Genomic DNA, 15,513 nt, shown 5'->3' with positions numbered 1-15,513 from the left:
CCACGTCGAAGCTGCAGGCTCGTGAATAGCTTAACTGCCGCCTCGTTAATTACCTTCCCGGTTTTTTCCACCCACGGTGTAATACGATCCGACAGGAGTTGTACGAGGTGTCCGTTTTAACTTTTTTGTTACTACCCTCGGCCTCGCGAAATTTTTAACATCTCGCAGTTTCTCTACGATATCTCGTAAAGCGTGCCTTTTTCACCCGAGAAAGACCCGTAAGACCTTTCGTGCTTCTCTCACCGAGATCTTTAAGGAGAAAAATCTATCTCTTAACCATTCCTTGTCGGGTTACATGTCTGAATTTTTCATTTCTTCCAAAATGTCTCGCATAAGTCGCGTGTTTCGTCAGAAAATGCACGATCCCCAGTTGAGATTTATCAAAAGAACCACGCATATACTTTAGAACAAGTACTTGCCAAGTTACAACCCATTTACGACTTACCTCTACTTCCCTAAAATATTTTTTCAACTTGTCTTAAATTTGCGGTCTTATCATATTGTGCAAGAAAGGAGAGGCAAATTAATAATTTCCGATGGCAACTCTTTTTGAATATGACACTTTGACATTTCTGAAGAAGAAAACTTGTTTATTTTTTAAAAGAGCTGATGTCTCATCATGATTCCGATATAGACATGTCGTACTTCACATTGCGGGATATTTTCAGCTTCTTATACGGTATCATCGGAAAATTACGTGATACGAGTTAATATTCCAATAAGTTTTGTTCGCTTATTTTTTCGATGGAATTCCAAATCCCTTATCAAAATTTATAGCTCGTTATTTTTCCTTGAGTCTCCATTCTGCAGCCAAATTCCTTCGAACCTACGTTTTTATTTCTTTGAGTTATACTACAATTAAATTTCCAAAATTTGATCGTGCCGCATGATCTTCCTGCAGTCCATACAGGAAGCGCGTTCGACATATTCGGGCAATTCGGACGAAGAAGAAATTATGTGGGTCACGTAATGTTGCCGCTTCCGTGAACCACTAACGGTCACGTCCCAGTCACGCTTTCTTTTCCCTTACCACCTTGTGTCTCTCCCCGTAAGTAATTCATTCCGTCTCTTCCTCGCGGCGTGAGAGTTGCACGGAGTTTCAAGTTCGTTACGTCGATCTAATTGCGAGACGGTTTCTGTCTCGCGGCCAACCCTCTGAATTTCAAGTATTTTTCATTTTAAGCGATCCCTCGAGGAGATCCCTTGGCGCCCTACCGGCGCAATCGTCGCCTCCCACAAAGGATTTTATTTTTCGGGATTACGTGGCTTTCACGCCTCCTCGTTTTCTATTAGACACCATTCACGAGCGCGCGGACGACTCGGTATAATCAGTTCTGTAAGCTTTCGTTCGAGCAGGAATTCCAGCTGCATTCAAATACGGCTCGCCGAGAATAACGGACGATTAAACGTACGAAAAATCAAGGATGCGATAAGACTATCCGAGAAACGCGACGAAAAGTCGAGAGCTTCGTGAACTCCGCGCCGCACGGTGACCTGTTTCTTCCAACCGTCCAACTTCTCCCCGAATCCTCTACAACTTTTCTTATTTTTCCTCGCTTTCCAATGGTTTTTCTCCCGAGAGTAAATTGACGTCCAGAGAGAGATTCGGCGGGGTTCATGTAAAATTCCGTTACGCCTTAATCTGCGAGATGGTGTCTCTTCCTCTTTGATTAACGTGTAATGGAACATTAATGACTTCGGGCCGAAATTGGACGCCATCGACCCCTCTCATAAGTAATCTCGATGTCGTCTTTTACGTTTCTCCCTCTTTTTTTCTCTTTCTCTCTCTCTCTCCTTTTCTCTTGCTTTTCCCCATTTGCGTCTCATTTTTTTTCCTTCGACATGGCTCCTCGTAAAACCGAGGCGCGGCGAGTAATGCGTAACCGATCGACAGAAATCTCTTCTCTCCATGTAGGAAAAGGAGGACGGACCGGTGTACAAGTTTTACGAAACCATCCGCGATTTCGGGGACGATATCATGTCCTCCATCAATCACCTGACTGATGTTACCCTCTTCGCGCCCAGCAACGACGCGCTGGACGAGCCGGGCGTAAAGCAGATGCTGCAGGACAAGAAACGCATCAAGGAAATCCTCAAGCTTCACTACGTCAAGGAGCGGTTAACCCTCGAGAAGATCAAGGACAAGAGTGTCAGCCAGGTAAGTCCATTTCTTTCTTTTCATGCAAAATTAAGTTACAATAAAATTGATACAAAACTGTATAATTAACTAACTACAAATTAGGCCTCTATCTTCGAAGCGCTTATGTCTTATAACATTGTATCTGAAATATTAACTTTCCTTATCTTCAGTCATGCTTTTGAGAGCCCTAAATACATATTTAGTTATCTAAGTACATGGTCATGATAAAATGTAAGACTCATCTCATATCGCAGTCTTGCTTTGCAAATTTGTTTTAACATAGATAACAGACATCGCTTTATTTTAAGAGAGGCTTCTTCGCGTATTCTCATAGCCAGATGCTCGACATCGATATATAATCACACACACGTGGAGGTATATATTATCACATTGATTAACCCAGCCTTTTTCTTTTTGTTTTTCCAAAGAAATCATTCGGCGGGAAGCCGTCGCACGTCGGGGTAATTACAGATTCATACAGCTTTCAGTGTTCTCTCCTGGTTTTTTTTCCATTTTTTTTTTTTTTTTGCGTGAACTGTTCGCAAACTCTCTATCTGCATCCATTCGCACTGTCCGCTTTCATGCGTTTCTCGATGTTGAACGTATTACGAGCGCGAAACGAATGCGGGCTAACATTTCCAACACTAACACGCCGGCGCCAGGGCATTCGGCAATCGATAGCGTCAATAAATCTCACCCCGCCAATAGCTTCAGTAATCGAACGCCAAAGAGATTTCTATTCTTGCCGCCGATACACGGTATACGAGGTGGCCGGGAAGTCACATTGAAATTTAGCGAGCGAGAATTAACTGACGCGTCACCGCTTGACGAGGACCTATATTTTTTTCTCCCCTTCAATTCCCTCAAATCCTATATCACTCGGTATATCACGGTGAAACGGTCTACTGGAACGTCGCGGATTACCTTTCGACGAGAGAGGGGCTGACTTTCCGTCACCCCGTATACCGGGAAACGCACGACTCGAATGAAATTGCGGAGAAGTTCGACAGTCCGCGGAATGGATTTCTGCCGTTTCGTCGATAATAGGATGTAACGATAATTGCGTATTTTTGCGAGAGGAGCCGAGTTTTCGCCCCCCCCCCCCCCGCCCTTCTCGGGCGACAGCGGGGGACGAACGAAAGCGAACTCACCTGGTCGAGCGCGATAAGGAAACTCGGCTTCCTCGGATTAAGTGGATTGGAAGATAAAAAAGTTCCGCGCGGGGGCGTGGGGGGGGGGGGGCGGAGACGCCTGACGTCATAACAACGCGCCGGGGCTGTTCCGCTCTTAAACTTTGCTCAAAGTCGACCGGCACGCCGGTTCGTTTTCGCACTTTTCGAGGCTCATTATCATCCAATCAGCATGGCGAAACTTTTCGTCGGAATAACAAAAAGCTCTCGGCAATTTTCCGCCGCGGCTTCTGCATTTCCACCGTACATATCTTTTCACCCCTCCGGCATTTTTCCCCTCGCATTTGGCTACGTTTATTTTTACGGAGTTCGAGAACGTCTTCGCCGACGACGAAATTGCGAATTGCGATCGCCGCGAATCCCCCTTCATTCCAGACGTTTATATATTTGAGACGATCACGGCTCAACCGGACGATCGAACGTTTTTTTTTTTTTTCTATTGATCTCGTAATTGCTTCGACATCTCGGATCTTTCGACCAGCTTGTCATCGTTCTTATTCGCACCGACGTTCTATAGATAAAATGGCACGTGCAACGTCGTTACTCGCATTATCAATCATACGCGTCGCAGAGCGTTTTCCGCGCGCGCCGAATGGGTCTCGTTAGCGCACGCGAGAACTCAATTACACTGGAGAGAACCGGCAAATACCGGTAATCGCGATGCGCCGGCAAAATCAACAAAGAGACGTGTAATCGCTCATGCTGCGTAGGTCTTTGCCCGACACGCACGGTTTGTTATATTAATCTTATCGTTATATTAGAGCGAGCATCGATTGCCGGCGTGCGCGCGAAATATCTGGCGTAAAGAGACGCGCGTGACACCTCGATCTGCTTCCTGTGACGCGTGCGAATCGCACGAGAGAGAGAGAGAGAGAGAGCGAGAAAACTGAAGGACAGTCGGATAATTCTCGCGCAAAACCGATAAATTTCTTCCTGAAAACGCCCTCGTATGGCTCCGGACGAGTTTATTGGCTTTGCAACATTGTTCGCAGATTTGCCCGTTATCTGTACGCACTGTCGAATTTATAGGGTGCCGTCCGGTGCGACGCGTCTCCCAAATCCGCGGTGAAAAATCATACCCGGCTGATTGCGCCTCGCGGGTTCGCGGAAAAAAAGAGAGCGCGAAATCAAAGCGCGGGGGAGAATCGCGTACGAATCGCATCACGCGAATGTTCGGTCGGAAAATACGCCAACATGGTATCGCGATGGAAAACTCTCTCGCGCAGTATCGCTTTACAGTTTTCAAACAAACGAATATGGGGTCGGAATCGAATAAAATAATCCACGCCGCTAATATTCATACGCGATACTACAAAAGAGGAAGGTCAATTTTGACTAAAGCGCGGCTTCCAATGTCCGATAAAAATTTTTTCCTTTTCAAAAATTGTCGGCGAGTTAATCAACGAATATCTATATCGCTGAAATTAATCTGGGCGCCTGATTTTTTTGCATCAATGGTCACCTGGAATGATTTTTACATCCTAATTAAAAGGTATTGTCATTAATTACATATTGCATATTTTTAATTGTTCTATAATTTACTAATATTTGAGGACAATGTGTACGTAGATTAATTCAACATTTTCTGAGAAAAAAGTAAGGAGAAACCAAAAAAATATTAAAAAATGAAAGAAGCACATTAAAATTGCTGTGACGTGAGCTTCAGTTTTTCGATAATGGGGTGTAAAAATCAGGCGCCATTCTCGGCGCCTTTTAATTAAGTCGCAGCTTTCTCAATAAAGAATTCCATTCAAGACGTTATATGTAACAAATTTTCTTCTGCAGAACGTTACCGTTATTTCTCAAAGATTCTCCGAATTCTCGCTGTGCTTTTACCGTTGTCATAAATAGGGAATCGGGTCGTAAACCAGAATATAACCGAGTATTACCTTTTTATTTCACGAACCTCGTGCTCTGCAAGCGTCTGGAAACAGGGTAGCGTCTAATATCCTGCGGGAAAACTCGTGGAAGCGAAAGAAATGTAAAGCAGCGTTGCGCCCTGTACTTTCCAGCGCTTCCTTTCCGGCGGCGTCTTCGCCCTCCCGTCGCCGCCGTCGCGGTACATGTCTCCGCGAGTTATCTATGGTATCCGTGGCCCGAGCTCGCGCGTTTTCGATAATAATATGTATTATTTTCGAAACTCCTGCGCCGCGCTCCTCACGGTTTAAGTTTCCGGAACTTCCGCATCCAGATGGTCGCGGGGAAATCGATTTCGGTGCACGAAGTTCTCGGCGACGCGACGGCCGGGAGGATATTCCTTTTCGGAAGCGTTTCCCGGCCGGTCGCGCTCGGCGAAGGCAATCTAATTCGTTTCTCTCCGTTGCCGAGCTTCAAATAACAATGAATATTAATGAGTCGCGTTCGCGAAGCACGAATCGGCGAAACAAAGTTCGCAAAGGCGTTCGCGCGGACCCGGGTTTCGCGGGGGGAAACGTCCGTGACAGAAACTCTCCGAATATTTGACGATCTTTCGGAGAGGAGGTAGACAGAATAAAATAAAGCAAGGTCTCTCGCGTTAAAATCGACGAGGGAAAACGTTGCGGAACGTTTCCTTGCCAAATAGCGCGATACCCCATCATTGGATCGATCGCGGCCTCGTGTTCGCGGATATCGAGATCCCTCTCCGTTGGAGTGCGTCGATGAATGGCCGCGCGGAACGAGCATTTTCAGCGCGGTAACGCGCCCGCATTAATTTTCCAGTTGGATCGAATTCGTGGGAAAGCACCGGTGACTTACGAGCTCGACGATGGGCGGATTCGAGAAAGAGAGAGGAAAAGTGAGTGAGTGAGTGAGTGAGTGAGTGAGAGAGAGAGGGTGTCGGTACGCGGTAAAATTAATAATTACAACTAGCGGCGGCTACAAATCTAGCGCGCGTTCCAACTCACTCGATATCTCGATCGCGCCGCGCTGCGCCGTACCGCCCGCAATGTCGACTCCCCGAGCCATGAACGCAATTACGCGAAATCTCCGATACAGCTAATTACACTTCAATATCCATTGAGCCGCTTCAATCATTCAGCCAATACGGGATGCTGGCTTTAATTACTCCGTCCGCTCGTTAATAAATTAAAACGTTCAATCAGTATAAATAAACATTCGGGTGCATAGGGGTGGCAGTGGAGAATATGTTGTAAAACGTGGCGCGATCGTTTCACGATCGTTGGTTCGTTCGTCTCAGGATGGTTGAAAAATCCATGCGTTCCGCGATCAGATTCTAAATCTCATCATGGAATCCGCGGGAAAATGAGAAACGGCGAAGCGATGCGATTTAATACTGTTGCGGCAGCGACGGCGCGCGACAGGAGGGTCGAGAGGCGACGTTATTAATTAATTTGCGAATGGATTATCATAAAAGCGGCCGCGCGGGCGCGCGAGCGCAACAAACAGGTGCGCTAATGCCGATTCGCTAATTGCTGGTAGTTATACCGGCGCATCGATCGGCAATATCGCCGTTATTTATTGCGCCGCACGCACTGCACGGACGTGCGTACCAATATTGACTCGGTCGGGCCTCATGCACTACGCAACGGTGTATATATTAATCATGGTAAACAAAGGGCAAATCGCTCTTAATCGGAAACAACGCGGCGGGTACCTGTGCGGCGTGACATTTTCGCATGGCCGCCGCCGCGTGACCGCCCGGCGTTGATTAGGACGTTGCAAAATCTTCCCTTCGCCAGCGAACTCGCCCCCGGGATTCATCCAAACTCCCCTCTCCGACGTGAAAACAATTAAAAGCCACAAAAATGTACGTTGCACTCAAGTTTCTGTGCCAAGAAACGAAGGATATAGTTCTTTTCACTCCCGACAAGACCAATTTGCATTAAGCCGCGCCAGTCGGGGCCGAAAGGGAAAATAATTAATAACTCCCGTCCGAGAGTACGATAAGCCAGCAACCCCCACGGAAAAATATGCTTCGCATCAACGCACGCACGCACGCACGCACGCACGCACGCACGCACGCACGCACGCACGCACGCACAATGCCTTTCGCGCGCCGCGCCAGACACACGCATATTTCTCTCGAAATGCTGTCTTTCTTTTTTCCCTCCATCTCTCTTTTTTTTTTATCCGGTCCGATTTGCATTAAGCACCGCACGCACCCGCGCACTAATTTATCGTCGAGATAGGTTTTACACCGCTTTCATATATTGCCTCGTGCCACCGCGCGCGCGCGCGCCTCGGAAGAGTCACTCGTACGCTGATGAAATGATAAAGCACTCCCGGCAGAGAAGGCGCCGCGAAACGTGTCGGGTCGGGCCGCGACGTAAAATTCAATTTTATTCGCGATATCGTCGCGAAAGTACGTACTCCTCTCCGTGCCTTTCCGCCCTCGCGTCCCATCCGTTTCACGTTCATATTTTAGGCATGTGTTATTTAAAGTTCATCGGATCAGAACATTTTCTCTCTCGCTTTTTCTCCCTCCCTCGGTAAAGCGAGATCTGTAACTTTATCTGGATTATCGGTTTAAATAAGCGGTTTAAACCGTTTTAGAATCGTTACTTAAAATATTATTGTAGGGGAGTCTGATCTCTTTAGATTTTTCAGATTTTCTCGGATATTCCCGGGAATTATAAATATCTGCTTTCTCTTGAATTCCTGACATAGTTAAGTAACTTAATTACGCGAGTAGTACGGTTAAATCAGATCTCCTGATAAGTCTGACTTGCGAATATGATGATTCCCCGATATTGATAAAATATAGATATACATATAAATTTCGCGTGGATTTCAGAATGAGTTCAGAAAAAGGTAGATAAAATCAATTTCAATCTCCCTCATCGCGCTCGCTTTTCTTTTTTTTCCGCTTTAATTTATTTCGTTACGGCCTACACATTCGTAATTAATTTATTCGACGCCGTTCCCGCGCGCAAATAAAAGTCCGTAGTTTTACGCGCGGCTAATTGATAAAAGCGAGCGTCGAAAGGTCGAACGACCGCGGATAAGAAATTAATTGCTTAGACGTATTCAGAAGTGGCTGGGCGCTTATCAAGAACGATCGCATGAGTGCTTAAAAGTTCCCTTCTTACACTTCGATAAGATTAAGAGGCGTCTCACCTTGAAGCAGAAAGCAGCTTAAAATCGCTAAATCGATCATGTACACGGCAAAACATTTTATTTATTCATGGGATATTTGTGCCAAAACGGCGAGGCAAATTTATAAATGAAATTTTAATGCATGTTACATTTGTGCTGCCGGAATCATAATAAGCCAACAGAATTTTGAATTGAAAATAACATGATATTTATTGCCTTGGTAATATTTTCGTCGAAATCTATCGTCGCAAGCATCCAGAAATTCTCCAACGATCGCTTCCAATCTAAATGCAGTAATGCTAGTTTGTAAAGGACTCAACATCGCAAAACTCGCAGGATTTGAAGATGTCCCCTCCAAGACTTCTTGTTTCCAGACAGTACTCCGATTCCCAGGCTCGCTTTGTTATTCTTTAAAAATGTGCTCGCGATTGCGTACTTTTGAAACATCCCGTACACAGTTTCTCGGCCTCTCAACGATGGATCTCAGGCGCGGATGAACGTCAGGAAAGTAACCGGAAGTGGCTCTGAGTGCACGCCGGGAAATTCATGAGAGCTGGATCAGCCGGAAAAGGGATCGTTGCCTCTTGGCGCTCTCTCCATACCGAGCTTTTCCATTCCGACGTCAACGACTGAGGAGAGCGAATGAGACGAGAGAGAAAGAGACGAGGCAAAGGCCGTGACGGGGATGGGCGGGGGGGGGGGGAAGGCAGGTCGGAAGAGAGGGTGTCGATTTGCAACCCGGACGATATTTGCAAGTTAAAGACTCGCACTGCCGGCTGAAGCACGACGTACGCCGCATCGTCCGGATAATCCGGCGGATCGAAAGGATACGTTTCGCCTCGCCATTACCACCCCGGGATCCTGTCGCGCGGCTGTCTTTTAAGATCAAATTTCGCGTTCGCCCGAGAAAGCGTCTCGCGTACTCGGAAGGAAGTGCTCCGGGACGTTCCGTGCCCCCGGCCCCGCGATCGCGCGATTTTCATCCGGAGATTGTCACGCTGATGGCTCCCCTTTGACATCGTAATTGCGATATAATAAACACGTTTACTCTCACAAAGCGCGGGCCATATCATTTTTCATTCTCGTGAGCCTGAAAGGCGGAACCTCGGTTCGACGGGCGGCCGGTCTTCATCTTCCGACGATTACGGCAAATCATTCCGTCGAACGAAGATAATCAAAAATAATGCGGCAATAAACGCGAAACCGTATACAACCGTTTAAGGCTCGCTGATCTTTTCAGAATTTCCTCCCGCCGATATTTATTAGCGTGTCCCCGTTGTGTCCGTGATCGCGTGCACGTAACTTCGTATGAAAACATACCTCTAACTGCTTGGGCGTCTCGAACTTCCCGTCTTCGTGCCACATCCATGTACGGAGAAACGGAAACGCGCATAACTTTTAATTCCCGTCTCCTCTCCGACTGTGAATCTAACTGTGTGCGCTGTGTGATGGCTCCTGTTTGTGCACGAAATCGACTTGTGTGCCAATTCTACGAAGGCGCGAGGTCACGTTTGATCCTCTCGAACAGATTTCTACGCTCGAATCTCACTAATTGTATAAAATGTCTCTTTTTTAATTTTACCAAGATAACGAATTAAAATCTCTCTGATCCACTTGACGGATTATTCATTAAGTCAGCCCGATTCGAGCAGTGAGAATCACGCGCCTTCGAAGAATCGACCCGTTCGCTGTGCAGCATCTTTTCTGTATGTGCATCTTCTTTGTGCGCGAAGAACCACGTCTTTTTTACCTGTTCTCTTTTTTTCTTGCTCTTCGGCGCGTTTCGATGTGTGACGTAATCCTTGAAGCGCCGCGAACATTTTCTTGACGGAGTTCCGCTCGGATTCTTGCAGGTGCCGACCGCCGCCGATAAGAAGAAGCTCTACTTCAACGTGGTGCAGGGACCGAGGGAGAATCAGACCGTCACCGTGGAGGGCGGCGGCGTGAACGCCACCATCATCACCCCCAACATCGCCGCCACCAACGGGATTATCCATATAATCGACAGGCTTCTCGGGGTGCCCTACACCACCGTCCTCGACAAACTCAGGACCGATCCGATGCTCAAGTGAGTCCCCGTACCTTCTTCTTCATCTTTATTCATCTTTATGCAAAGCGACGCGGATCATCGACTCTCTTGGTTTTATGAGAGATCTCGAGCGCCGCGCGCTAGTTTTGCATTAAAAAAAAAAAACACGGAAAACGGACGGGAGCGTAAAAAAACATCCATTACGCGATAGAGTCAACTTGTAATTCCGTATAATTTCACGTTTTCCTTGTATTTAAATCTTTAATTTTACGTACGTCCCAGAGTAATGTGAACAGGAATTATGTAAATCGTTGCGCCGCGCGCCGAGGCGCCCGGAATTTCCACTCCATTTCGTATTCCCTCCTTCCGTTAGGCACGAAATACAGGGCACTCTGATTTTCTATTCGCGCGACGAAATGATATACCGGGACGATTTATTTCTCGCGAGAAATGTATCTCTATCCCGGTATAATTGCGGAGGGGGGGGGGGAGACAGGGGCTCTTGTCTTTAGATACACGTGGGCGCGGTCACGCGAACACGTGCGAGCCTCCACCCACGTGTAGATACGATCTTCGGAAGACGCACCATCACCACCACGCCTTATCCATTCCCGAAAGAGAATCTTATCCGCGCGTGACCCCGACGCGAACCTTTCTTCCGCACGACTCGCCCACCCTCCCCCCCTCCGCTCGTCGCCCTCTTCTCCCCCTCTCGCTCTCGCGTTCGAATTTAATTAAAATAACGCAACAAATCCCCATTCCAATTACCGCGGACCCCGTCGACCCCGCTCGGGCTGCCGTCGACGTAAAAAACTATAACCGTGGAGTGTGTCTTACGCCCGGAATTGCATAGTTCCGCAGGGCACCACGTCGTACCTATTAAATTCGTAGCCGGGCGCGCTCTCCGCGCGCGCGCACCGATATTGCCTCCTTGTCTAATTTAACGGTTGGCACTCGAAGCGCAAAAAGCAAATAAACTCACTCGGCGAGATTACCCGGCTGGAACATATACCGGGGTCGTCGTATTCTCGACTGTCCCGTTTAACTCCGATCGTCGTTCTAGAATCCGAAGGATTAGGAGAACCCCGAGATTTGCGAACTTCCGGAAACGATTAGTCCGAGGAATCAAGGTATCAGACTCGTTGGCGAATCGATACCGAAAGTAAATCCTAATAAATCCAAAAAGTTGCGCGTTTTCCAAAAGTAAAGCATTTGTAAATGAATGATCTTAAAAATTCATCACGGATCATAGCCAATGATTAATAGATCTGTTGCAATGATTTCTGGAATCTGAAGATCCGCGCATTTAGATCCTAGGGTCTACGAGGGTCTAAAATGTAACAACGGACCGAGGTTTTTCCAGTGGAAGATTGTTTATGTACGCTGATCCACATAACCGACCAACAATCGTGCCCCGTCATATCGTCGGCAGCTTTCCGCGCGAAGAAAGCTATGGATTATCTCCTGATTTAAAATTATAATTGATAACCCGGTGGACGGGGTGCGCGGAGAGTTCTCTCCAGGTAGACAGAGACTCGAGAGATACGACGAGCGGGGTCGGCGGCTTTATAAAGAGCGGAGAGATCAACCCCCATAGTAGAGAGCGGATTAAATCCCGTAAGAGGTAGCGCGAAGGTGAGAGCCCCGGGGGAACCGGGGATAGAGTAAACATCGCGTTGTTACCACGGTCTACTCTCACAATCCTCTGCCGCTGAAAAATTTCCGCGCGGTGCTTAACTCGCGCGCCTCCGATTCAATTAAAACGATTTAAGCAACGCGGATGAGGCATTATGAGGCGTTATTTATAATCTCCGTCCCTAAAAACTCTCCACCCTGCAAAACTGTTTTCGGCGTTTTATCAGCGTTTTATCGAAATTGATCGGCGATACGTCTCTCTCTATATCTTTTTCAGCTCGACCTACTTACTGGGCCAGCGACGCGGATTCAACGATCAGCTGAACGACACGACGAAACGGTTCACGTACTTCGCCCCGCTCGACTACGCCTGGAAAGAGGCGGCGAATAACTATCCGTCGACCACCAAGAAGCTCTTCATGCCCGAGTACAGTTATCACGTGAGTGAACTTCTCAAATGCGTATCTTCAACTTTTATATCCGAGATTATTCTCATTCAAAACCGCGCGACCCTTAATCTTCTTGTCTTGTTGGATCTTTAAATTTTAAAATGGTCGTACCTTTTCACTTTCGAATTCTCGAGATAATTTGAAATTTATATTTCTATTATTTTCTGAGATACGCGAAAACGCGCGAGGAGTTGGCTGTGTACGAGAAGACCTCGATTCGCGTCCAACTGTAAAACTGTATATAATTCGTTTGCAGACGAAGCAGATATTGGAGCGGCACCTCGTAATAGCGGACCAGGCGTTCACGATGGCGAAGCTGAAAGAGATGAGCAACGACACCCTCTTTCTCCCAGCGGCCAGGGACATTCTGAAGCTTCGCGTTAAGGAGTACGGCGAAAGTGAGTAGACGAGTTTCAAAGCGGCACGTTTACCGCGCAGATATCTTAACGTCACCTGAGGGTGTCTTGCGAAAGTTTCATTCTGAGACGCGGAAGACGGCGCGGGTGTCCCGTATTCACGCGGGTGTAATCTATACGCGCGAATTCGGGGTACACGTTAGAGAAGCATATAGGGACAACTTCCCCGTCGACACGTTCCCTCGCTCAAACATTAGCAAAAGCGATAGCTATCCTCGGCTATCCTGTCTCCGTGTCTTGCGACGCGCTCGCGACTCGTTCTCGCGAGCGGGACGCGGAACCGTGCCGCGCGGAGGCGCCGTGTGCCGCCGCGCCTGTCATCGACACTCTCAAACCTGGTGCTGTCTGATTACATGTAGCCGAGAAGCACGACGAAAACGCAATCCGTCCAGAAATATCCGGTGAGTGAGCTAAGTGTTGTTTAAACGTCGCCGACGAGCGGCAACACGAGCGCTTTCACTTTGTACCAGCAGCACAGTTACTAATTGCGAAATTACGGACAGAGTGCACCCTTCTTACGCACCGCGTTTACGCGCTCGCGCGTACATGTCGTGCCACGATGTCTGTGCGCGCGAGAGGACGAAACTCGTGCGTAACTCCCGCTCCAGCGAAGTTCGTTTCTAATTGTTCAAATCTGTGCATGGCCACTGCGATGCGCGAATTGCGTAAATTTAAATACGCACTCTTCGGGGGATTCGTGACGATCTCGGAATCCTCGTATCCTCGATTTTCAAGCTCGATAATTTCATGTAGAATCGAGAGTTTCGACCAAATGTTATACCGAGGAGAGAGAACATCCGCGCGAAAGAGTACGAGAGAGAACTCGGCATCCCGAGGGCCGATGGATTCCGAAAATCTCAAGCTGAATCCTGGTATCTTTAGATCCTTGGGTGCAACGCGATTCTGATTTGTTTTTCTGTAACGATCGTACGCCGAGCTTATGCGCTTATACGCTGACGCTTACGCTTACGCATACGAAGGATCTAGCGTGGGGGAATAAGGCGAATGTCCCTTCGTGAACGAAACGAACTTCGCTCGGCGCGAGAGACCTGGCGTAGATCTCGTTCGCACGAGAGATTAGCGACAGCCGTCGATGCTTCGTTTAATTATTTTGTATTATTTGGGATATTGTATCGCAGTTGAATTTGTACATTGCATTCTGTACGTCACGGACGATTCTCAAACTGTGTATAATCCCGTGCGACTCTTTTGTGTTTTGGGGATTTCTCCCACTCGTTACTTCCGCAACGCTTTGAGAGCCTCTGTCTCGCAGCACCACGATCGAACACGCTGTTAAATAATACAAGAGACGTCGTCGCGCGCACAATGAACCGGCCCCGGAAAACCAAGATCGTCCCGATTTTCACGATCAATTAGAACCGGGACTCTCGATCCTGCGGGACGCATTCGCGCCGCAATTTTCGTTATAGTCGCAGGTGGGACCCCAAGGGAGCTTGGCGCGGGGTCAAAAGTCACTGAATCACGATAAAAAGAAGACGATGAGGTAGCAAGGCAGAGAGACAGAGAGAGAGAGAGAACGGGAGTGAGAGAAAGAGGAAGGGCACGGGGAGAGAAAGCGACAACGCGGAGAGAGCGAAGCGCGCGCGGGTACGCGAGAAACAAAAGCGTATTAATTGCGGCGAGGGCAACAATACTCATTGTGAACGGCGGAATTAATTACGACGAGCAGAACGCTCATTGTTGCGCGTAAATTAATTGCGACAACAGCGGCAATAGGATATCATTACCTTTGTCGTGGCGAAAACGAGGAGCTACCGCCTCTTCCCCCCCCTCCCCCGGTTTCGCGATTACTATTTATCGTTTACGCCACGCGAGACAACCCTCGTGCGCGTGAACGTGCTCGCGCGACACGTGGAATAAGAACGAGGAACTTCGAGGAACGTGCGGATTCGGAGTCTCACGGAGGAGACAGCCGGTAGCGAGAATATAATAAGTTATACGCGATCCGAGAGACACGTCAGCTGTTCGATAAAAGAGAAAATGATATCGCGATCACTTAGACTGCACGAAGATATTAAACCCTTAATGTCCGACCGCGTTACATTAAGCCGTCGAAAGCCAGCCGGCCCGCCATCGTGTTAACATTAAAGCGATAGTAATTTATTATGCGGGGGTCGATACTAATTACTTTCCTGGTGGTTCGTAGTTCGTACGTGTTGTTTCAACAAATTCGCCTACGGGAGAAACAAATTGACATCCGCAAATATTGATGAAGTCCACCGGGTAACTGAAACGATTTTAACCACGTGAAAGTATTTGTAATAATACTAATAATATTTCGCTTGATTTAAATTGGGAATTCTATTCAGGTTAACGACTAACGATATCGGCTGGACCTCGGTCTCGGGCTATTCTGGTACGTATTTTTCGCGCAAGTGCGACGCAAATAAACCACTCGAAAGGACTTCGTTTCCGTATACGGGCTGCCGCGAGATGCAACGGAGCTCTCTTCCGTCGCGCCGCGCAAAGTCCAGGAAATTCTCGAGCGGATGCAGCGCAAGTTCCCCCCCCGTAAATAGTCCCTTTTACGTTCCAGCGTCCCGACGCCGAAGTATGATGAATATCTGGTCACCGTGTGGCACCGGGATTTTCCGCG

General features: G+C 47.8%; 1 protein-coding gene across 4 annotated transcripts in view; it reads left to right on the top strand.

The window, feature by feature from the left end:
- The window catches only part of Fas1 (fasciclin 1), a 230,699-nt gene that overhangs the window by 207,187 nt on the left and 7,999 nt on the right, over nt 1-15,513 (top strand). For 2 of the 4 annotated variants that reach the window (XM_071699951.1, XM_071699950.1), the window contains 6 exons: nt 1,916-2,158; nt 2,569-2,601; nt 10,221-10,435; nt 12,309-12,471; nt 12,737-12,878; nt 13,256-13,297. In XM_071699951.1, the coding sequence (XP_071556052.1) occupies nt 1,916-2,158; nt 2,569-2,601; nt 10,221-10,435; nt 12,309-12,471; nt 12,737-12,878; nt 13,256-13,297 (838 nt within the window). The remainder of the gene's footprint in view (nt 1-1,915; nt 2,159-2,568; nt 2,602-10,220; nt 10,436-12,308; nt 12,472-12,736; nt 12,879-13,255; nt 13,298-15,513) is intronic. The other 2 variants (XM_071699952.1, XM_071699953.1) reach the window with 2 other exon arrangements.

The sequence above is a fragment of the Temnothorax nylanderi genome, unplaced genomic scaffold, assembly GCF_030848795.1.
Source record: "Temnothorax nylanderi isolate EJ_2023f unplaced genomic scaffold, tnyl_v1.0 TNYL_tig0020_pilon, whole genome shotgun sequence".
In the NCBI taxonomy this organism is placed as follows: domain Eukaryota; kingdom Metazoa; phylum Arthropoda; class Insecta; order Hymenoptera; family Formicidae; genus Temnothorax; species Temnothorax nylanderi.
This window is presented reverse-complemented; position numbering and strand designations above follow the sequence as displayed.